Consider the following 23,234-nt stretch of genomic DNA (forward strand, 5'->3'; position numbering starts at 1 on the left):
GAGAACCAACTAGATTGCATCTGATATCCCTAAAGTCCACTCATGACTCTGTTATAAACTGCCCTTGAGCATTGAGAGTAGCTTTGTAGTCAGCATTTGTGTTCTAAACAGACACAAGGTGAAACTTCAAAAAAATGTGTCATTACAAGCCCAGTGTCACTGTGGCAAAACAACAATTATTGTAAACATGTCAGTGTCCAAAGGAACGCAGGAGCAGGCAGAGCAGAACTGGTCCTTAGCTGGTCCTTTGCTGTCTTTGTCATGCCAGCATTGACAAGTACCCCTGGACTGCAGTCATTTGGAATGAGCTGTATTATATAGCAGAAGTCTGTGTCTGAGTAGTCATGCCCTTTGTAGCCAGTGAGGACTAATAGACACATTAGTAAGGCAAGGTTCTGCTCATTCTGGAATCGTCATCCAAAATGTTACCAGATTAATCCAGAATATTACCAAATTGTTACTTGGAATTGCTTGTTTATGGGTGTGCAGGCATATAATTGTGTCATGGTTTGACATTTCAAACCAGGACAAATTGTGAATGCAGAGTTGCACGATAGCTGAAGTTGAGAGTCAACCAGTCTTGCTGCCAAATTTTTAGTCAGAACTGAAAAATGGGAGGATGAGGTGGTGTCTCTATTTTCATAGGATAGAGATTTTCCATATCACCTACAGCTGTTGTCCCAAGGTCTGTCTTCCTCACCAGCAGTGAATCTCTCTAGTTCACATGCCAGTCCTCATCTTAAACAGATGTTGCTGTGCCCACCTTGCTGTGGTTCTCATCACACAGAAGGGAAGTAAAGAGAAGTGTGTCCTGCACACCAGCCTCCTGCACATCCCCTAATCCCACATCCCACATCTCCCTGGGACCCCTCTCCACAGGGCCTCACAACAGTTCCTGATCCAGACAGGAACATCACTGGAATCCGCCACCGAGGGGTTTCTCAGGGAAGAGGAGGGAGTAAAGCTCCAGGGGCCAAGATGGAGCTGCTTGGACCAGTGTACCAGGCTGCATCAGGCACCCGGTGTTGTTAGAGCTAGAGAAGTTGTCCAGATCAGAATAAATCAGTTGTGAGCAGTTTTTTCTGCTGCGCACCACGGGCTCAGCAGGAAATGTTGTGGGGATCTCTCCTGACAGAGGCAAAACCAGTCCTCTGAAGAGAAAGACTTGAAAGTCTTTACCATGATGTGCTGCTTAATGAGTCCAAATTGATTATTCCCCTCATTATTAACCCTGTGAGGATAAGGTGGAACAGTGGCAGATTGGCCTTTGACTTGATAGTTTGCCAAGAAATTATAAGAGTTTTGGGCTCTGGTAGATGATTACTTTACCCCAAGCCGTATGTACACCATGAAACTGTGCCAGCAGACAGAAGCAAGGAATCTGGAAGATGTTTGTGGTCTTTTGGGGAGTTTTGTGGTTTTTCTTTTTTCTTTTCTTTTCTTTTCTTTTCTTTTCTTTTCTTTTCTTTTCTTTTCTTTTCTTTTCTTTTCTTTTCTTTTCTTTTCTTTTCTTTTCTTTTCTTTTCTCTTTTCTTCTCTTTTCTTTTCTCTTTTCTTTTCTTTTCTTTTCTTTTCTTTTCTTTTCTTTTCTTTTCTTTTCTTTTCTTTTCTTTTCTTTTCTTTTCTTTTCTTTTCTTTTCTTTTCTTTTCTTTTCTTTTCTTTTCTTTTCTTTTCTTCCCTTCCCTTCCCTTCCCTTCCCTTCCCTTCCCTTCCCTTCCCTTCCCTTCCCTTCCCTTCCCTTCCCCTTCCCCTTCCCCTTCCCCTTCCCCTTTTATCAAGAAAAAACATTGGTACCTTTGGACTTCATAGCTATCAGTTTACACCCCATCTCTGGGCAGTCTTTGAGTGACAAAATCTACTGACAGCAAACAGTGCTGCTACTGCAGTCAGCTTGAGGAAATGGGCTCCTTGGAGTCAGTACAATCAACTGATGCAAAATGAGATAACCTAGTTTTGAGACTGCTGGATCTGTAAAAGAAAATAAGAAGTGTTGGGAGGGGAAGAAAGCAAAACAAACCCACAAAACTCCTAATCTCATGTCAGATTTAAATAAAATAGGAAGAGGTGGTTCATAATCCCATTTTATTAAAAGCCACATATAGATAGTGTGCAGGTTTTCAATTTGATGAAGGCAGACACTGGGTGTAGGGAAGAATCCCTGAGCATTTCCAGCAGAAGCAATCTGATGAGAGTTTTGTTTGAAGAGATATGGGGCTATTGCACATTCCTGTCCATTACTCTGTCACAGTGCACTAGGATATGACACTGCCAAATGTGATTGACTTCTCTGACAGCACTGGAGCCTGCCCATGCCTTTGTGATCTGTTCCAGTCTCACGCTTATTACTTTTTTCTTTTTCAGTTCTATATCTTAAAATAATATATTCTTCTTATTAGTAGTGGCTTGGTTAACAAAAGCTGCAAAGAATCTGAGAGTTTCTCTTATAAATGTCTAAAATTGGTGGGTTTTTTCTTCCAAATAGCTGGAAAGAAAAAAAAAGTACAGTCAAATGTATGGTGTAGCACACTTCTAAGGCAAAGCTACACACTGTGCTGCTGCTTCTGTTTGCTGGGAAGGAGATAATGCTGTCTCCTCTGTGCATGATTTTCTTTGAAACCCACTACACAACGTTTAACAGAAGGCGTTAGTATAATCTGTGTTTTGCATAAGGGATGTCATCACATTCAGCCGCAACAAAGTTCCTTTGACAAAAAAAAAGAGAGGGGAGGATTTATTTTTTTTTTATTTGAAGTAGCTTAGTAGCTGAACAGGGCAAAAATTATCATAAAATGACTGCAGCATTCTCAGAAATGTCCTTAGTGCTGTTTGCATTTATTCTTAAGTGTCTGCACTGGCGTTTACATCTTTGCTGCTCCTTAAAGCAACATTGTAGGCGGTGGGAACAGCAGCAGTCTCCTGGCTGGGTTCCCATCCCTTGGGAAGCCCCAGATACTGTTATGTCAGTAGGTTTCCCCAGTGCTTTGTGGAGGCTTACACAAAAAGCAAACTCAGAAAGTGCATTTCTCTGCCCATCTCCAACTCACTTTTTGTACTTTAAACCCCAATTCCAAATTAACCCAGGATGCTGCTTCTAGTTAACCCCTTGAAATTATTTAGGGTTGGAGGTTTGTCCATGACACTGATTTTTCTCATGATCCTGTAACAAATGTGAATCTTGCTTTTAATAATTCTCAATTGCCTTTTTTATTTGTTTTTTGCCCTTTTTAGAAAAACAGCTGACTGCTAGCAACTGCTTAGGAATATTAGCCATGGCTGAAGCCATGCAGTGTACTGAACTATACAACATGGCCAAAGCTTATGCCCTGCAAATTTTCCCAGAGGTGGCAAACCAAGAAGAGATCCTTAATATCTCCAAAGATGACTTCATTTCCTACATGTCCAATGACAGCCTAAACACCAAAGCAGAGGAGCTGGTGTATGAAACAGTGATAAAGTGGATTAAGAAGGACGCCGCCATCAGAGCTCAGGTAAAAATAATCTCAGCAGCCTCACTCTGCTCCATTTCCATTAATGTCTCTTTTGGAATAGAAACCATCTTCATGCAATATTAACCATATGAGTGTGTGGGAGATGGGATGGGCAGTTCAGATAAAAAAAAGGCAAAGGGAATGCAGGCTATGCACAAAATGTATGTAATTTAAAAATCTGATCCCTATATCTGATCATTTAGAATGAAAATCTCATTTGTGACATGCATGGTACAAAGTTGTTGACTGGAGGCTCAGTCAGAGATAAATTGAGAAGAATTACAGTTTTGTGAGATGCTGCTTTAAGGGGATGCATTTTCGTAACAGCAGGAAATAAAAAATCTGTCAGAAAATCTGTATTTCTTTTGATGCCACATACTGAATGAGTATAACTCCAGTTCATAAAATAAAGATTCTGTATCTTTATTGGCTGCTTAGATCCCTTGAGTTTTATGTATTTATTAGAGTTAGCCTTTCCTCTGCCATATGAGTTATGCAGTCTGCTCTTGTCTAAAGAAACTGAGTCTGTAACTTTCCTGGCGCTGTCTCGAGATAGTGAATGGAGGCTGGTAATTGTCCTTGGGATCAGAAGTCATCCCTGGTGATACCTAAAAACCTGCTGCTTGCCTTGAATCAACTCTGTGGTCTGAACCCCAAACCTCTCCATTTGGAGGCCAGTTCTCTGCATAGACCCCATAAGGGGAAGATTGTTTTCCCCTTCTTTGAAAGCCAGAGTTTTTTCTGTTGACCCCCAGTCACAGTTTTGGCTGTCTTAAGGTGGGCAGTTGCTCATGGACCCCACTGTATCTCAGGGAGGCACTTGGCCGTGTTGCTGATGCCATCCCACATAGTGACAATCTGTACCTTCTTGACTGAAATGTGAATTCAAGCACCTGAACATGCAGTTGGATGTTAAATGTGTCATTGGACGTGATCCAGAGCAGCTGCACATCCACACCTCACCTCTGAAGTGGGAGAAATAGTAATTCCTGCTCTCCCCAGGCTGCTGGATAAGGACATTAAGGACAGTGGGGTACTGCATGCCAGGCCAAGCCTTGCTGCCTGTGCTGTTTCACCAGCTGAGCTCCTGGTCCTGCCAGAGCCTGCAGCCTCACTGCTGCCCTGTGTGCCCAGGAGCTGTGGCTCAGCAGGACAGTCCTGTGCTGGGCCCCACCCCATGTGCCACAGGGCCATTTAGCATTGCCCAATGTTATTATTGCCTAAAACGTTCGCACAGTACCATGGATTCACTGAAATGCATGCCTTTTTGGCACTTGCTGCCCTTGAAAAACACACTGTTTTAGAGTGTTTCCCTGAGTGCTTGAAGTTGGATGGCTCTGTGCCACTCTGAACTTAACACAACCTCAGGGACTGTTCCCAGGGAGTTCGGGAGCCCTGCGGCAGGAGCTTCCTTGCCTGGTGCCAACAGAAGGTGTCACTCACCAGACAGTCTGGGTTATGTTCTCAAAATTGTGGTTTTAAATATTTCCTTCTGCATCCTGCTGAGGCAATGTTGGGAATTTGTTTTTTTAAGTGGTGGTTTTTCTTGCTGCCACCACTGCCATCCCCTCCTCTCTCTTTTTTTGTGTTGCAGTTGAGTTGCTTTTCTGGGTTTTTTTTATTCCCAAGTTCCCTTGCCCTCTGCCCTGGTTCTGAAGTGCTTTTTGTAGTTTATGATGGCAGTTCTATTTGCTTCTCCAAATTTCTCTGTGGTGCTTTAGTTTCATGCATTACTTTTCAGGAGCTTTTAATTTTTAATTTGTATTTATCCAGAGATAAGGGGTTTGAATAAATTACTCTAAAAGATTCCAAGAAGAAACTATTTTCCTGCCCAATTCTACCACTAAGCTAGTTTATTTAAATAGTAGCTCTCACTTCTTAGTACTCTGTGCACTGCTGATCTATTATAAAGCTCTTAGTTAAATAGGTACTTATTTTTTTAAAGTAGGAGTTCACATTTACCATGAAAAGTACCATCTTTACAGTAATGACTTCTGCATTTGCAGAGCCTGGGAACAAATAGCTTCCATGGTGCATGGGAGGGAAGATAGACCTAAAAGATCTTATTTCTAATGAAGATGATGACGAATAAAAATTTGTGCATGATGTGCAACACAGCCCACCATCCCAAGAACTGCCCAAGCTCCTGTGAGATACACAGGCTGCTCAAAGCTTTGCAGAACTGGGCAGCTGTGGCAATATTGAACACAGGATGAACCTTCCTGCAGGAGCTGTGCCTGGATATTTTTATTTTATTCACATGTTGGAGGTAGATTCTATGAGCTGCCTTTAGACTCTTTGGGGTGGAGGACACCAGGACTGTTGGGGTGTCCTGGGAGGGTTGTTGAATTCCATGAATTGCAGCAATCCCAACACATCACTCCAGCTCTACTGCACTCCTCAGGTGACCCGGTCTGGTTTTATTTCTCACTCCCAGAAGTCGTGCTGGCAGTTAAATCCTTCCAGGCATGGATTTCCAGAGCCCCTTGCTCCATTGTCTCCCCATCTCCCTTTACCTTGACAGTTCAGGGTCTCTTGTCACATCTTTATTCTCAATAGCTCCAATGGCAGGTAACTAAAATGCCTCTTTGGCAGCTTCTTCCAAGTCCTGCGTTGGTGATTCTCCCAAAGGTGGAGGTCTGGCACAAACAGGAAAGGGCTGTGCTCTTCATCTCACCTGCATGTCCATCTTCCCTGGCAAGCCTGGCAGGGGCTCTCTCAGCAGAGACATCCCCACAGAGGAGCTTCTCTCTGAATCAGCACCCTCTGCCCCCAGGGCAGCTGCAGCCCTCCAGAAGTCCTGGTGCTGTAATGGCTTTGTGTCACTCTGCAGTGCCTGGGGACAGTAAATCTCACCACTTGTGCTCCCCCACTGCAGCCTCATGCCGTGCTCTTACAACAACTTATCCATCACTGCCTCCCCTCCTGCCTGATCCCCTGCTGAAAGCCTCTGGGAAGGAGATTTTCAACGGAGCCTCCTGTTCTCCTGGAAAGGCGTTGTTTGCTGTCTACCTGCTCTTCTCTGCCGTTCTAAAAGCTTTTCTTCAGATGTCTGACTGTTTCTGCTTTTGTTAATTCTTTCTCACCAGGCTGGAGGGCAGTGACAGGGAAGGCAGCAGGATTTTCTTGGAAGGCAAGTTGAAAAGCTGTGCTCTGGCTGATGTTTAATTGTGCACATTGTGCTCATATGAGCAGTGCTCATAAAAGTGCTCTGTGGCATTACAAAAGACAGCACCTGAGCTTGTTACAGAGAGAGAACAGCAGTGCTTTAAGGGTTGCTGATCATCTGCATAAGACAAAGAGGCAGTTCAGAGAGTGGCATGTTATACCAGGATTTGGTAAATAATTGTATCCCCCTAGCGTGTTGGAGCAATGCCCCAGCTCACATGGTAACATTTATGAAGCTGGCTTAGTGCTGCTGGTAGTGCACTTTAAAATTGGTCTGGCCAGAAAAAGCAGCCTGTGAGGTGAGGTTAGGACTAGTAGGTAATTTCTAGTGGACACAGAGCACTGGTTGCAGGAGTCCTTCTGATTGCTGTCACTGAGTGCAGAGCCTACATCTGACTGACACATCTGAGAAAGCTGAATCTACTCTTTTTTTTCCTATTTATTTCTCTTCTTGACTGATGAATGAGATTGTAGGTTTTATCCTAACAGTTATCCCCTTGATAAGCTTATTACAACTCCAGCAAACTCATGCAAAAAATAGATTACATAATGGAGGCTTTGCTGTCTGAAACCAGCACGGTCTGAGCTGCCCAAACAAGGAAAGATTTCTGCCAGGCCCCACACAGTCTTCACCTGAGCACATCCCCCAGCTCTCTGCATGGCCTTGGGCAGGTTGTTTCACCTTTCTGCTCCCATTTCTTACCCTGTAAGCTGGAGGGAAGTGATGTCTCCCATGAGGGCTGTTGGGAGGATTCAGTGGATAATGAGCCACACTGTCCACAGGTACTGATGACTGCCAAAGCTGCTCAGAGTCATGCCCAGCATCCACATGGGATGGGAAGGATGGGAAGTTGCTGGATGCATAGCAATTTGCTGCCTGTCCAAACCATAGACATCCCATCTCACTGGAAACATTCCCACTTTCTCTTCCAAGTCCAAAGTTGTATGTTTACTCTGAAACAAAAAAAAAAAAAACACACTACCATGTGTACTAATGACAGAAAACCTGGCAGAGTCCCCATTGCATGAAGCTTCCCTCTCACCTGAGGAGGGACAAGACATGAGGAGAGGGCAAATATTCCAACAAGTTGCCCAGAGAAATGCTAGAAGAGAGGCAAACACTGCAGTGATGAATGAAGGACAAGAGGCTCAGCTGAATGACAGCCACTTTTCATTGCACTCTGCAAGGATACCATCATGTGCCCTTTTTCCAAACCTTTAAAATCTTGGTGACCATCAGCAATGCAAAATGTCTCCTCCATAAAGGCATTAACAAGCTTTTTATGAACTTGAGTCCTCAGAGGCAGATTTATCTAAACAGCATCTTCATGGTGTCTGAGAACCAGAGATGCGTAGACAAATTTGAGGTAATTTAGAGAAGAGCAACACAAATGATTAAAAGACTGAAGGAACTGATGTGAGAAAAAAAAAGATTAAAAGATGTGAATATGCATGACTTGGCCTAATGACAGCTAAAGAGGGATAAATGTCTACAAGTGTTTGAAGCCCCAAGGAGGGGGGTTGCCTGGAAGGATGCATGGGAATAACAACAGTAAGGACCAATTGAATTTGAGACTTGGCAAATTAGTCTAACACAAAGCCCACCTGTAAGCTCTGTATCTGTCAGTGAGGGTAAGGAAAAGTGATGGAGAGAAGGAGAAGAGGATTTATGTCAAAAAAGCTACAAATGCCCATGAGCTATATTTTGGCAGTGACGGAGAGTGGCAGTTTGAAGGCAGGACGCTACAGAGGAGAAAGGGTTGGTGGCTGTGAGAGAGCACGTGGAAGATCCCTTATTTCTCAGACACATTTTAAAGAGCCTCCATGCAGAAGAGCAGTTTGCTTCAGGAAAATGGAGAATCTGACAGGTAACAATGACAATTCCAACTCTGCTCTGTGATGACAAGGAGGTAAGGATAGAAGCTGATGGCCAATACCAGCATGTACAAATTACTTAGTTCATCATAATAAGAAATTAATTGATCAATCAGTGTATTCAAGGGCATTAAGTTTCAGGAAAGAGTGTTGGAAAAAATATGAAAAAGGATGCTTCCAAGGGAGCCTAAGTGAATTAGGCACTAACGCTCTGTAACACTTCAATTAGGCTTCTTTGAAAAGCCCACACTGTCCTGGTGCTTTGAAATCCATTTGTGGGAAGAGCAGACAAATACAGAAAGATGCCATAATGAAAGTACAAGAAGCTTCAATTTCTCTGAAAGTGAAAAATGCAAGGGATGAGTAGTAACCCCCGTGATTTCCTGGGGATGGGCTGCTCAAAGAGCTCCAATTTGAATGTAGCTTTTGGAGACACTCAGCTCCCTTACGAGCTTACAGAGGGAGAAGAAAAGGCAGCAGCAGAATGGAATCAGTCCAGGAACATGCCCTTAGCTATATATAGGAGGAAGAAACTGCATTAAATAACAAAGAGGATGCAGGTGACAAGCAGCTCCTGAAATTCCCTCTCTACTGAACTTTTAAGTTTTTTTAAAGGGATACCCTTGACAGAAAATCTACAGAATTATTTCTCTAAAGTGTTAATTGGTTGGAGGAGCCCCCTTGTCTCTCAGTCTGATCAGTCTCTTCATTTGTGTCTTTTCCAACACATTTTCCTGTTTTTTACAAATCTTTCTTCGCTGTTGCTGAAGCAACAGCCTCACAAAGACCCACATCCACAAGCAGCTCCTCACAAGTGCTCTCTTGCCTTGTGCTGCATGTGGCCCCAGCATTCAGGACCAACCTCCAGAAAAAAAATGATTTTATATTCTAGGCAAGAAGCATTTTAGAGAGTTATGGCACATGGATTCACATGCCAGTGTATTGTAGGGACAGAGAAGTTTACTTGGTTCTGTGAAGCTCCTGAGAAGCTGCAGCTGGTTTGTTTTTGGCAATGTGCTTTTGAGGGGCATTGTTTGCTGTGTTTGAATAAGTGAATGCCCATAAGCAAAATAAACAGCACTTACCCCTGGTATCATCTGGGGGAACTTCGAGGGGTTATTTCATAGAGTTTAGTCAGCAAGCTAGAGAATGCATGGTAAGACTGAGGCTCTTTTTAATCCTTATCAGGCACATTCCAAATATGATGGATCAGTGATTTATCTTCCTGTGCATTTAAGAGCCTCTCATCATATTACTGCTGGAAATACCAACCTGAGAGCTGCTTTGCAGACAGGAGACCAGGACAGCCGCTTGCTGGTGACATTACAGTGTTTAGTCAGCTGTGCTGCCATAAAGATGTCATGTTGAAACCTGATTGCAGGAAGACAGAGGGGCTGCTCTTTCCTTCTTGCTGGGCATGAGATTTATGCACATGGCATCCTGCCACCGAGCCACCAGCTGAACCCAGTGCCTGCAAACCAGATTTTCTGCCGCATGTTTATCTCATGATATTAGGAGGCTGTTGGCTGACGTGCTACCAAGCCTTTGGGTTTAATCTGAAGGCAGCATTGCAATTCCAAGAAGTCAGTGTGGGTGATTAGTAAGTATTCCAAGCGCAGCAGAAAGCTTAGCTGGGCTTGGATATGACCTTGGGTGTAGGAATGTGCAGGAGTTTACTGGAAACACAGTGTGTCTTTGTAATACCCAGGGGTTAAATATATCAGAGCAAGTCCCTTCATTACCAAGTAGCAGGGCAGCACTTGGAAAATCTAGCCCAAAAACACTTACTTCTGAGAATGGCAAAGCAGTGCAGCCACAGCTTTGGCTTCCCCAAATGAGCCAGTTCCCTGTTGGGCTTGCATTTGGCAACTCAGAGATGGCAATATTTTCAATATCAGGTTGGATGAGCTGTGGGGTAAGCCTGGTTTAGGCTGGAGATGCTGATAGGGAGGGACCACTCATGTTGCCTTTCCAGCATGCCAGCTTGAAAGGCCACTATGCCACATCCCCAGCTGTCACCATTTGCATGAGCCACTGGGCAGTTTGTTACCTGGCCACAGCCAGGTGTTTTTTAATTAGCTTGTCCAGTCCTCATTTGAAGGAATCTAATGCAGTGGGGACTTGGTTCTGCTTCAGATCTGCCTCCGATGGCTTATTCCATGCAGGGAGGTTCTTGCTCTCACACTGGGACAGTGCACAGCGTGAGGGAGTCTGGACAGAGGGTTCCTATGAGACAGCATAAATCTCCTTCAATGAGAATCATATCCATTCCTGTTTCATAATGTTTTGAAAACTATTGCAATTAGGCATAAAGGGCTGAAACAGCAGCCCTTTTATTGGAGCAAAACCCTATAGTAATGTGGATACTCTACCCTCTGTATTTGTATTTCTAGCTGAAGCCTGTTTCTCTAGGCAGAAGGTACAAAGGGGCGTTTGTAGGGAGAACAGTAAACTAGAGAGACAGATGAATTATAGGGCATAAGGGAAACATTATTTTGACCTCTTTAGGCATTATTTCAAAAATGTTAAAAATCTTGAGAGCTTTCCAGTGGAGCATTTAAGGAGCAGGAAATATGACTCTAGCAGTAGACATACTTCCTTTAAAATCTAACTGTGTACTGTTGTGGCCCAAGTCTGTGCAGTACAATGAGAGTCCTTTTGGAAAATACTTTTGAGGATTTTACTGGATTAGAGATTTGTGAATAAAAAGATTATTTTTAATGTGATAGTGAAGTGGGTTTTGTAACTGAAACTGAAGATGCTAGAACAAAGCCCACTTGCAAGCAAGCATTCGTAATACTGATGTAATCAGTAGAGAAGAAATGTCATTAAAAGTTTAACAAAGTAAATGTTCTCACTCAAACTACCAGTCAGGAATTAAAAAAAAGCATTAGAGGCTTTTGTTGTGTCATTTGCTGAAGCACTGGCCTGCCTAATGAGATGGGAGTAACTTGTATGTGAACAGATTATTAGGGAAAGGCTTGAAAGGGTCAACCTCAAGGTATAACTGGTCATGTTGATCACATGTTCGTCAGAGTCAACACTGACCCAGTGGTAACACTCAGGCTTCCTCATAGCCTGATCACAACCTTCTAAACACACCCAGGACAAACGGACACAAAAATTCCCCCCAGAGGGTAGAATTAATGCCCTCCAATTTGGATTGACATATGGTTGTAGACATCTTAGGATGCTGTGGTGTGATTCATGGTCTGAGGAACACAATCCATTTCCCAGGAGCTGATGGCTCACAGTTCTGACCCAGAAGGGGACATTGATAATCTCTGCTTACCCTGGTGCTCAGTGCATCCTCTCAGCTTACATTGCCCTGGGGACTGTTAAGTGTGTTGACTAAATCTCTCTTAATTATAACATGAGTTTACACATGTCTGGCTGACAAGTAAATACTTGGCTTGTAGGAACCCATTTAGGTGTCTGAATCTAGAGCTGAATCTCTCCCCGGAAATGTTTAGTTAATTAGGGAAAGATAAGATCTCTTAAGATTTTTCCCTTCCTGTTTCATATGAAATGCACTTGTGATTACAGACTGGTTGAAGATCCTGCTTTCTGTTCAGGATCACTGAAATATGTACCTTGAAGCAGGACAGATAGCATCTCTTAGAAGCCTCTGCTCTCCTGTGTCCCCAGTGACTGTCCACAAAGACTTTGCTCATGTGGCAGCAGGGCTCTGGCTCCTGCAGAATGACCCTGGCCATGCACAGGGTATCTGGCAGCATCACTCAGCAAGGACTTTATGGATGAGATCTTCTGCTGGTGCAAAACTTGAGCAGTTCCCTTTGCCCAACAGGAGCTACAGTGAGGTTCATTCAAATCACCTAAAAAACCAGTCCTGATGGTGTTCAAAAACTTTCCTAGCATTTTAAACATAAATATTTAAATTTTTGCATAATGGTGTCCATTCTCAAAGAGCTGATGTGTGGTCCTACATGTTTATGAGTTAGTAACTCCTAATTTTAGGCCCATAAGGGGTGTTAATATTATCTCCTTCACCCTGACATGTAATGCAAGCTATAGAGGAGTTGTAAGTGATTCCCAACAAAGGCCAGAGAAATATTTCTACTTGTCCAGTCAGCACCTGCCGCCAAGCAGGCATTCCCGGGGTTACAGGCACAAACCATGACTCCAGGGACCCAAGATGGGTGAATTTGGCATTGTGCCCTGTGCACGTATTCTGCTGCTTTAGTGATAACTGGTAACATCAGTAGGTGCAGTAGATGTTTCATAGCTGTGATAACTGGTAACATCAGTAGGTGCAGTAGATGTTTCATAGCTGTATGAGGCACAACGGAAAGACAAGAGAGAATGGAGAGCAAATAACAGATGGTAAGGAGGTTGAAATGCTTTATGTGCTTATTCCAGTCTTAAATGAAAAGGATAATAGTAACAGGATATTTAGTACAATCATAGCTAACAGAGCTGGGAAGTCTTCACAAGGGCGAATCCAAAAGAAAAAGGCTGCTGATTGCCTAAATCACTTGAATATTCTTAAATCAGTGAGGCTAAATGAAATTCACCCTTGTCTATAGTGCTTACAAGAACTGGTGTGAAAAGAGGTTGCTTTATAAAAGCTTCTCCTGTCTTGTGAAGATGCTGCCATGGTTCATACTCCTTAAATCTCTTGGTGAAAAACACTGCAATTCTATGTACCCTTAATGCTCTCAGCACTAAGCCTGAGTCGTGGCTGTGTGTGATCGTGCACACAGAGACACACACACGGAGCCAGCTTTCTGTAGCTGTTTCAGCAAAGGAAAGAATAAGAGTGAAAAGTGACATTGGTTTTTATATGTGACATCAGCTTTCTAGCTGATGAAAAGGAGCAGCATGTTCTAATTATTATTCTCCTTCAAAATAAGCCACGAGCTCAGACAAAAGAGGAGAGAAAGGAGGGGGGGGGAATCCAGGAGAGAAACAGAATCACATTTTCTCACTTATCTAATTAAAGCAAGGTGGGCGAGCAAGAGGGAGAGCTCGCTGTGCTCAGGGAGCAGCGCTGCCCCATTTATTCAGGGAAAGGTGGGAAATGGAGGCAGTAACTCCACTGGGCCAATGGGAATTGTCCCATCCCTGACAGAAAGGAGCTGTTCTTGCCATGCTAATTGGTAGTCAGCTTTTGGACACGGTGGTAAGTGGAACACCATGTCCCCATGTAGTGGCACACCCGTCTGTGCTGGTGTTTGGCACCGCTTTGTGATGTGGCTGCTTCCAGTGCAAACCAGCCTTGGGACTGTCAGGGGAGGCTCTGGCATGTCCCACTGCACCAAGGGAAGGTGCTGGCTCCTTCCATACATTTTACAACTTCATTTAAACTGCCTTTAGCAACTTGTACTGCTTCCTGAGCAGCCTGTAGTGGGAATTAGCCTCCCCCGTGGGATTGTCTCGCCCCCTGGCAGTGTACGCTCTCTCCGCATTATTCCCCTGTCCCGATGCCACGTTTCCTTTTGGCTCCCGTGTAAGGTTAAACGCCTCCAACCTTCTTAAAAAAAGCGCTTCCTCAAGTCAGAGATTTGCCACCCACTGCCATATGTCCACTGCTTCCTCTCTTACAAGGTAATGACATTAAGATATCTGGAGCCAAGTGCCTGACATTTGTGGCTCCGGGGAAGGAGCAGCCGTTGTACCTCCTAGAAAGCACCTCAGAAATGGATTTCAGCAAGGGAGGAGTGTATTCTTTTATGTTTTGAGGTTGATTAAGTGATCTCAAGCCCTACTTGGCTCTGTGCCACACTAGAGGTAGTAGCAAGGAGTCAGGAATGAACTGCTCACAGGGTTTTTTTTCCCCTGAAGAGAAGCACTGTCACTTTTCCATCCATTTTATATCACCAAACAACTTTTTTATCCCCAAACAATTGCAGAGTGGCCAGGCTTCAAGTCTTTAAGATGTACCTAAAATTGTCAGCTCTAGTGTTGAGGAGAGCTGATAAGCTGGGGACTGGGAGTCAGCCTGACACCCTTCATCTCCTCGAGGCCACAGATCTGCAGGCACGTTGGGAGCTCAGCTGTTGCAACCCCACAGGTTGTTGCATTTTTGCCTTGGCAGAACTTGTACCATGGTGATGTGGCTCTCCAGTAGGAGAGCGGTGTGAATTTGGAGGAGACATCCTTTGTTTTTCTTCTAAATTTAAGCCTGCTTCTTCAGTTTGGGTGGGGAAAAGGAAGGCCCTGGAAGCCCCCACAGCTGTCACTGCATCCTCCACCTGCTTGGCCAGCCCATTACCCAGTTCAGGCCATATCCCTACCCTCCCTTCTCACTATGCCCCTGCTCCATTCCCATCCCTGCTCCTGTTCCTGCTGTGACTTGGCTCTCACACACTGCAGGGACTGGCATGCTGCTGAAAAAGAAAGTAAGAGCCAAGTGGCTTCTGGAAGACCAGAGGCATCTGCAGGCCAGCAGATGCTGCTGGCGCCCAGAGTTTCTTGGGACCAGCTCGGACCTCAGGAATATTTATTTGCATCCTGGCCTCAATCCCTGTTGGGACCTTTGGATGCTGCCGCTGTATGAATATTTATTGCAACAGATGATTATCTTTTCTTGCTACTCACCCTTAGTTTGCATCCTGTTTGTCTGCCTTGCTTCTGGAGTTGTATGTTTTCCCATTGCTCTGCTTTTCACTGTATTCTCCTGCAGTGTTGTGACATACCCAACTGTATATAAAAAGTATAATCTGGGGATGGACTCCTGTTTTTTCGATTGCAGTTTTCTCTCTTGGGGTTTTGGTTTGTCCTTTAAGCTGTGTTTGGTGACAGACAGCTTCATTTGCTCAGATGTCCTTTACCCTCTGAGGTTTAATGTATTTGTTTAGGAGATTAAACTTACTGTCAGTATTTCTATAGCACCCTCTGGAGTCAGACTTCCCAAAAAGCTAGAGCTACATAATTTGTTTCACCAACAAATAAGCTCTACTAATTGAAAGATTTTTAGCAATTGGTTGACATCATTCAGGGTCTACCATAGTTGTTGAAATCTACCCTATTAACTGACTTATGTTTCACATTTATAGTGCCAGAAAAGACTTGTTTGGGGGTTTTATTACAGTGCAACAACCACACTTACATCTCAAGGTTAATTCAGATAACTCAAATGCTCACTCCTTGTCTCCATTGTCTCCACTGCATAAGGTGTTCCATTCAGCCTGAATTCTGAATGAGCTTTTATTTCCAAAAACTCCTCCATATGGTGCTGTATAAAAGGAGTTGCCACCTTTTGAAGATTATTTTTCGTTTCTGGGACCAAGCCCAGCCTGGGCCAGGGAGCCCTGAGGACTGCATTGTCTCTGTCCTACTCATTCACTAGGTAGGGTTTGTATGCAGCATCCATGACACATTTGTTTCCAGGCTGGATGACAGGGGATGGTTTACAAGCAAGGAAGTGGAGATGCCAAGTGGCTGAAGTCTGACCTGAAGGCTGCATGTGTTATTATTTCCCCCCTCTCACAGTATGCTGCGGAGCTGCTGGCAGTGGTGAGGCTCCCCTTCATCCATCCCAGCTATCTGCTGAATGTTGTTGACAATGAGGAGTTGATAAAGTCCTCGGAGGCTTGCCGGGACCTGGTGAACGAAGCCAAGCGCTATCACATGCTGCCACACGCCCGCCAGGAGATGCAGACACCGAGGACCCGGCCCAGGCTCTCTGCAGGTAAAGCAAAACTTCCTTCAACCACACCAACCCATCACATTTCCTGGACATGCCCTGGCACAGGGCACAGACCTTGGCTCCTTCCCAGAATCTGCTGGTATTTCCATCTCAATTTTCCATTGTTACTTTCCTTCAGAATTTAGGAGCCTCTCCTAATAGGTGGACATGGGTGTTCAGAAATATGCTTCTGAACTGGGATTTAAAAGGAGCCTAAATTCGAGGAATTATTGTCTTTGACAGAGACTGTAGCGTTCCTCTGTTATCCTGAAAATAAGCCCTTTGCCTCAGTTTCTCTAGTTGTAGAAATAGGTGTAAAACTTGATTTCTTTGCCATGGAGCCTCTTGTGGGGAGCATCTGTCTGATCTTCATCAAACACCTTCACTTTCACAGCCCTTTGTAAGTATAATATTTTTATATGGTGAGGCTGGTGTAAATATGTTATTTTTATACTGGTGAGTACTAGATCAGACTGTTTAATGCCTCCAGAACAAATGGATCTCACATAACATACTCCCTTTTAAAAACACAGCAGCTGTGAAAAACCAAGTCCTCTTAAAAAGTTTCACACACGTTTCCTTTTTGGAAAAACGCATGGAAGAACCCTAAGTGCCCACCTTGCCAGCTGAGCCCATATCAGAGTGATGTGAGAAATGTCCTAAATATTGGCTGAACAGAGAATGCAGATGCCACATAGGAAAACTGCATCCAAGAAGGAGTCTGATAAAGCAGGTGAATTGTTTTAACATGCTGCCTGTACTTCTGCCTCCCATAAGTACAACAGAAAGCCAGACAAAACTTTCTGTCACTGCCACTGATGCTAATGTGGCACGGAGATGGCATATCAAACCACGGCATTTGCAGCTTCAGGAGACTGCCTCATCAAGGCACCTTTCAGAAGGACGAAGTGTTGAGGACTTTCAATAACAATCTACCCTAAAAAGTCTTTCATTGAAAACGACTAATGGTGTGATGTTTGAAGGGATTTTTGAAAAGTGCTTATTTTATGTATATAAAATTGTAGGTGTAATGTGATCCATTTCCAGAAGCTTGTTGATGAGGGAAAAGTGATTCTCTCAGGGTAAAGGAGGGTGATTATAGTTTTTTAGGTCAGACTCTAATTATATAGAATCATGTTATTTTGCATATCAACAGCATTCATGGAGGCACAAAGGATCTCTAAACACCCTTTGTGGACTCGCCGCTGCATGTCACATGCCCTCTCGAGGTCATTGATTATAATCAAGTTATGTCTTGCACAGGTGATTAGATTTTCTGGTACGGCGCAAAAATAATGATCTCTTGTTACTGAGAAATATTTATTTTAAACTGTACAGCACTTTATCTTAATAACTTTTAAGAGAATAACCTTGCTTGAATGACATAAATGTATTTTTTGAAAATGCTAATGAAGAGTGACGATAATCCATTACTCTGCAGACGCATTTCTCTCCGCTGCTGCTCCTAATCCCTCTCGCTGGCAGTCTCGCTCCTGCCCCGCACCTGTGCACACTTGTCTGTGGGCTGGGAACTGTAACACATCTCAGCAATGGCTCCAGGCAGGAGACAGCTCCTGAAACGGTGATGCCTTCCAGCTTGTGGCCTCCTGGTCCTTCTTCTGAGCCTACCTCTCTTGGCAGCACATTGCACAGGGGCTTCCAATTGCTGCAAAAGGTTTTTTAGCACTTCAGCTAAATGCCTACCATCCCCCGCACCTGACTCTTGGATGGAGTCAGAAAACATCCCAGGGTTATACTGTGACCCATCTCTGTGGGAATGAGTCTGGAGAGGAGTTTGGAGTAACACAGAGATCAGATATGACTCAGCTCTGGCTGTGAAGTGGGAGTTTTTGAAAACCTCAGAGATGTGGACTTGAAAGTTTTGCATGAACAGACAGTTTGGCTTGCTGGACACCTTGCGTGTTATGGGCTTGGGGGAGCTCTTCCAGCGCAGATAAAGCTCAGTAAATAACTATATTAAGGCAAGGGGCCATCTTTGTCATGTTTCCTAGCACCTGGTAGATCAGGACCATGATCTGTGACTTGAGCACATGTTTTCCGGGTCTGGAAAATCTGCTTTCCCCGGGAAAAGAAAAAAAAAAAAAAAAAAACAAAACAAATAGCCCACCAGAAAATTATATATTAAAAGACTGCATGCAGAAAGAATGTCAGGATGAAGATCCATAACCATAGCTTCACTTTCTCCAGACATTAGCTTTTAATGTGAGAAGACTTTATTTAGGTTAAAGTACAAACCTGCTTTTGCTGGATAATGACCAAGCTCCAAAGCTATCACAATCCTTGACAAAATGCCCATTTTCTTCAATGGAAGAGAAATTTGCTACCTGCAAGTCTCACTCACAGACTGTTGAAATGAATGGACATCTTTACATGGAACTGCCTTTTTATTTCTTCCCCCTCCCCCCCCCCCAAGTTTTGCCCAGATGGCATTCTCCCTCCCAGTTCTCCCAAGAGTGTTCATAGTGTCATTCCTCACCCACTGCTCCCCCTACACACACATTCCTGTTTTTTCTCACCTTTCGTGGTTTGATTGCAGACTCTAAAACAGATTTATATACGATACATTAAAATTTCCCTGACTGATGAGTATTTTTGGATGGGTTCCTGCCTGGTTGAGAGATGCCACTTTTTTATAATACTGTTTTTCTTCCTTGAATCCTAGGAGTAGCCGAGGTAATAGTCTTAGTTGGGGGTCGCCAGATGATTGGCATGAACCAACGTGCTCTAACAGCAGTCACCTGCTTAAATCCTCAAAACAACAAGTGGTACCCATTGGCTAGCCTGCCCTTCTATGACCGAGAGTTTTTCAGCGTGGTCAGCGCTGGAGACAACATCTATCTCTCAGGTAAGCAGCAGATTCCATAGAAACAGAACCACAGAAGGGTTTGGATTCAAAAGGACCTTTAAAGGTCACCTAATACAATCCCTCCATGCCATGGGCAGGGACACCTTCCACTAGCCCAGGTTGCTCCAAGCTCCATCCAATTTGGCCTTCAACGGGGATGGGAGAGCCACTGCTTCTCTGGGCAACCTGTGCCAGGGCCTCACCATCCTCAGTGTAAGAAATTTCTTTCTTATGTCCAATCTAAATCTCCCTTCTTTCAGTTTAAAACTCTTACATCTGATCCTGTCACTACAGGCCATGATAAAAAGCCTCTTTCCATCTTTCTTATAAGCTCCCTTTAAGTATTGAAAGGTCACCATAAGGTCTCCCTAGACCTTTCTCTTCTCCAGGATGAACAACCTCAGCCTGCTGGCGTAGGAGAGGTGCTCCAGCCCTCTGACTATTTTCACACCCCGTCCTTGGACTCAGTTTAACAGGTCCATGTCCTTCTTGTCCTGGGGACCCCAGAGCTGAACACTGTACTCAAGGTGGGGTCTCACAAGAGCAGAGCAGAGGGGGGAAAACCTCCTCAACCAGCTGGTCCTGATGCTTTTGCTGCAGCCCAGGATACGCTGACTCTCTGGGCTGTAAATGCACTTTGCTGGGTCATTTGCTGGTTTTTGTCCACCAGTATCCCCCAGTCCTCCTCTAGAGGGCTGTTCTCAATCCATTCACACACCCCCCCCCCCCCCCCCCCCCGATTTACTGGGCTGGGAGAAAAGTTACAATACAGGCAGACAAAGCAGGACCTGACAGAGTTTTACCCAGCTGCTCCTGGGGAGGAAAAAAAAAAAGGTAGGAATAATGTTGGGAGAGAGGAATTCCCCTGCTTTTATCATTCTTCATGTCTCTGCAGTGTTAAGTTACTCTCAGAGCAGTCAACAACAATATTTTACAGTTGCAATGGGAAGAAAATAGGTCTGACATCCATCAAGCATGCAAAGAGGTTTCAGTGCCATAGAAACACAATTTAAAATACTCTCTGTATTTGAATCTAAATGGTAGGTTATGGAATTTGAGACAGACAGACTGAACTGCTGAATATGTGACCTACACTTAAAGTATTTGCTTACAGGAGCATTCATGTTTTGTACTTGTTGAAACTTCTCTTCTGACAGTAGTCACTAGCCCTATAATCTTCTTAGTTTTGGTGAAACTGAGACCATGCTCCTTAAAAGGCTTTAACTCCCAAAGTATCTGACAACACCATGCCCTGAGCATCACAGTATCTGGATTTTTGCAGTCTGTTGGTACCTTTGCTTGGCTAGAGGGGGAATAGCAATTCCACCAGACAATGCAAGAATGCTCTGATGGCACCTGAGTGGGGCTGGATGATTAGAAGAGGAGGCTGGGCAGGGAGGTGCGGATGTGTGTGATCCGAGGATGTCGTTGGGAGCACAGATGCACCTGGCATCTGTACCAGTAAGGGGTTACAGCTGTTGCCTTTCCCTTGCCGAGCTCTCTCAGTGCATTTTCTGCAGTAAATTGCTGCCTGTGGTGTTAAATTCCATTAATACTGCATAGAGACCCTAAGAATTGATTGGAAATTATTTCTTGATGTTTTTTTCCCCATGCTTGTTTGCCCATGCTTGAGAGCAGCTGGAGCAAAAGTCTTCTGGGGAGGCTTTTGTCAGATGTTGGCTTTTAGTTATTCTTAGCTGAGGTGCTTTCCAATATGTACAGCCATTTTAGGCTGTGCCATACCTAGTAACGAAAGCTTAGAGTCCTAATTTTAAAGCTCATTTCAGCTCTTTCCCTTGAATCTGGATGAGTGACTGGATGGTGTTTGGTGCTGCAACCAGGATAGCTGGAAATGCAGCTAAGAGTCAGTTGATATTTTGTATTGCTCAGATGTAAAAGACACAGGAAAAATGTGAAGGGGAGCCAACAGAAGTGAGAATGGCCTGCTGCAAGCTCCAAGAACTGGACCTTGCACTGCATAGCATAGGTTTGGAGAGCAAAATACCAAGGAGGAAGTCTGGTTTTCTCATTAAACCATGGAACTGTGTCTAGTTCATTTTCCTGGCTTGACCATTGACTCTGAGTGTGGTCCCAAAAAAAATAATTTCATCTCTTTTTGCTTCAAAACAGGATAGTAAGACACCCACTAAGTGGCAACCTTGGAAACTTCAAGCAGAAGTTAAAAAGTGATCAATATAAATGTTTCATGAGATCATCTTGAACTGTTTTACAGGAGTGGTACAGCTGGTTCTGTCTTTTATCTGCAAATGAAAATAAATAAGAAATTTGCCCCGAAAATTAGAAATTAGGCCTACAGTCCAAGCACTGACTTTATTGTGCCCATACATGTGCTGCTTCAATCCATCACTGCATTAAAGCATTTTAGGTTTCAGGCTGGCCTGTGTCTCACAAGCCAAGATTCACTCAGCCTCCTGACACCTTCTTGCAAGTGTTGCAGTAATTTAATAGACTGGAAGTTATTTATGAACACTGAGAAGGGTCTATCCCCTTATGTATGTGTCCCTCGTAGTCTGACATCTTGATTTCTGTATGTCATCTTATTAAAAAAACCTCAGCCTTTGGGGCACATGAATAAATGACACAGATATGCATCATCGGAACAGATGCTCAGTATTGAGGGTGATTTATTTTAATTAGTCAAATGTCATTTGAAGAGTTTTTACTTTGTGACTGGCTTTGATTGCTGTGCGCAGAGCTGCTGCCGTGGCAGGATCTCTGGTAACTCTCCCTTTTCTCTGGGTGCCAGGCGGGATGGAGGCGGGTGTCACGCTGGCCGATGTCTGGTGTTACATGTCCCTGCTGGACAACTGGAACCTCGTGTCCCGCATGACCGTCCCGAGGTGTCGACACAACAGCCTGGTGTACGACGGGAAAATCTATACCATTGGAGGGGTCGGTGTGGCAGGCAATGTCGACCATGTGGAAAGGTAAAAAAACAACAAAACCCACACCTGAAAAAAAAAAACCACAAAACCAAACCATGTGATGTTTGCTGGAGCTTTTCCTTCATGCTATGCTAAAGGACTGTTTGCCTTTTAAAGGACACATCAAATGGACTGTATATGTTAAAATAACCTTTTATAACAGCTAAGAAAGTAGGAAAGTGGAAGGATTAGATTCCATTTAAAAGCTTCAGTGGAAAGCATTGTTTCAAAACCAAAGAGGAAAGTTGCCAGCTTCTCTCTTTGCTCAGGGGAGGGAAGAGAGGAATTAAGCTTCTTTGGACATTTTTCCAGGTTATACAATGAACTAATAAACTCCTTTTGAATTTAGTATTGATGAAAGTCTTTACAGACCACAATAGTATTTTTTTTTCCTTTTAAATGCAAAAAAAAAACAGCAGCAAAGCAAGTTTCTTGTATGTGTTTTCCTGGTGTAGCACCTCAGCCTTGACCTGGCTGGAAGATCCTCCCTTTGGTGGTCTTGGCCTGGGGCTGGGACCTGCCAAGTTCACAGTAAAACAACCAATAATAAATGGAAACAGTTTTGAATTCCTGGCTGAACAAAGATGGGAGAGAATGGAAATTTCTCTTTTCAAGTAGACTCCAGATGTCATTTTTTTCACATGGAACTTAAAAAAAACATGAAGGAACAAAAGTGCAACAAAAATATTTCACTAAGTAAAATTCCAAAACCAACTGATTTCTTGTCACCCATAGCATTTAATAAAGCCATAGATTTTATATCTATATCAATGTTTTCATTAAAAAAATAGAATTCACTTTAAAATGCAGTTTATTTTGGAATATTCTGTTCCAAAAATATCAATACAGTCTTAGCCTTCCCCAAACACTTAATTGGGAAATATATTTGGGAAATGTTTTTCCTAAGTGAATGTGGCAACCAAAAGTATTTTTGTCAGTTAAAATGCTGAATTTGAATACTTCTTCAGTAACATTTTGAAGCAGGCATTTTCCAGTAAAAGTTGCCTTAACAGTCAAGACAAATAGAGATGGGCCATTAGGAAGGATTTCAGGGGAAGAAAAAACAACACATTTTTCAAAAGTTTGGGAACTGGTGTTGGTGATGATGCTCTCAGACATCCGGGAAGTGCAGACAGCAAAGAATGAATGATAACTCATAACAGTGAACACAGCATGTGAACACTGCTCCCCTCCTTCACCCAGAACTTAAGGTGGGCATTGCCCATGGAACTTGCTTTGG

General features: G+C 43.7%; 1 protein-coding gene across 4 annotated transcripts in view; it reads left to right on the top strand.

The window, feature by feature from the left end:
• The window catches only part of KLHL29 (kelch like family member 29), a 387,440-nt gene that overhangs the window by 335,637 nt on the left and 28,569 nt on the right, over positions 1-23,234 (top strand). For all 4 annotated transcript variants that reach the window (XM_063150912.1, XM_063150915.1, XM_063150913.1 and 1 more), the window contains 4 exons: positions 3,230-3,489; positions 15,988-16,186; positions 18,867-19,049; positions 21,817-21,997. In XM_063150912.1, the coding sequence (XP_063006982.1) occupies positions 3,230-3,489; positions 15,988-16,186; positions 18,867-19,049; positions 21,817-21,997 (823 nt within the window). The remainder of the gene's footprint in view (positions 1-3,229; positions 3,490-15,987; positions 16,187-18,866; positions 19,050-21,816; positions 21,998-23,234) is intronic.

This window comes from Melospiza melodia, chromosome 3 (genome assembly GCF_035770615.1).
Source record: "Melospiza melodia melodia isolate bMelMel2 chromosome 3, bMelMel2.pri, whole genome shotgun sequence".
NCBI lineage: Eukaryota > Metazoa > Chordata > Aves > Passeriformes > Passerellidae > Melospiza > Melospiza melodia.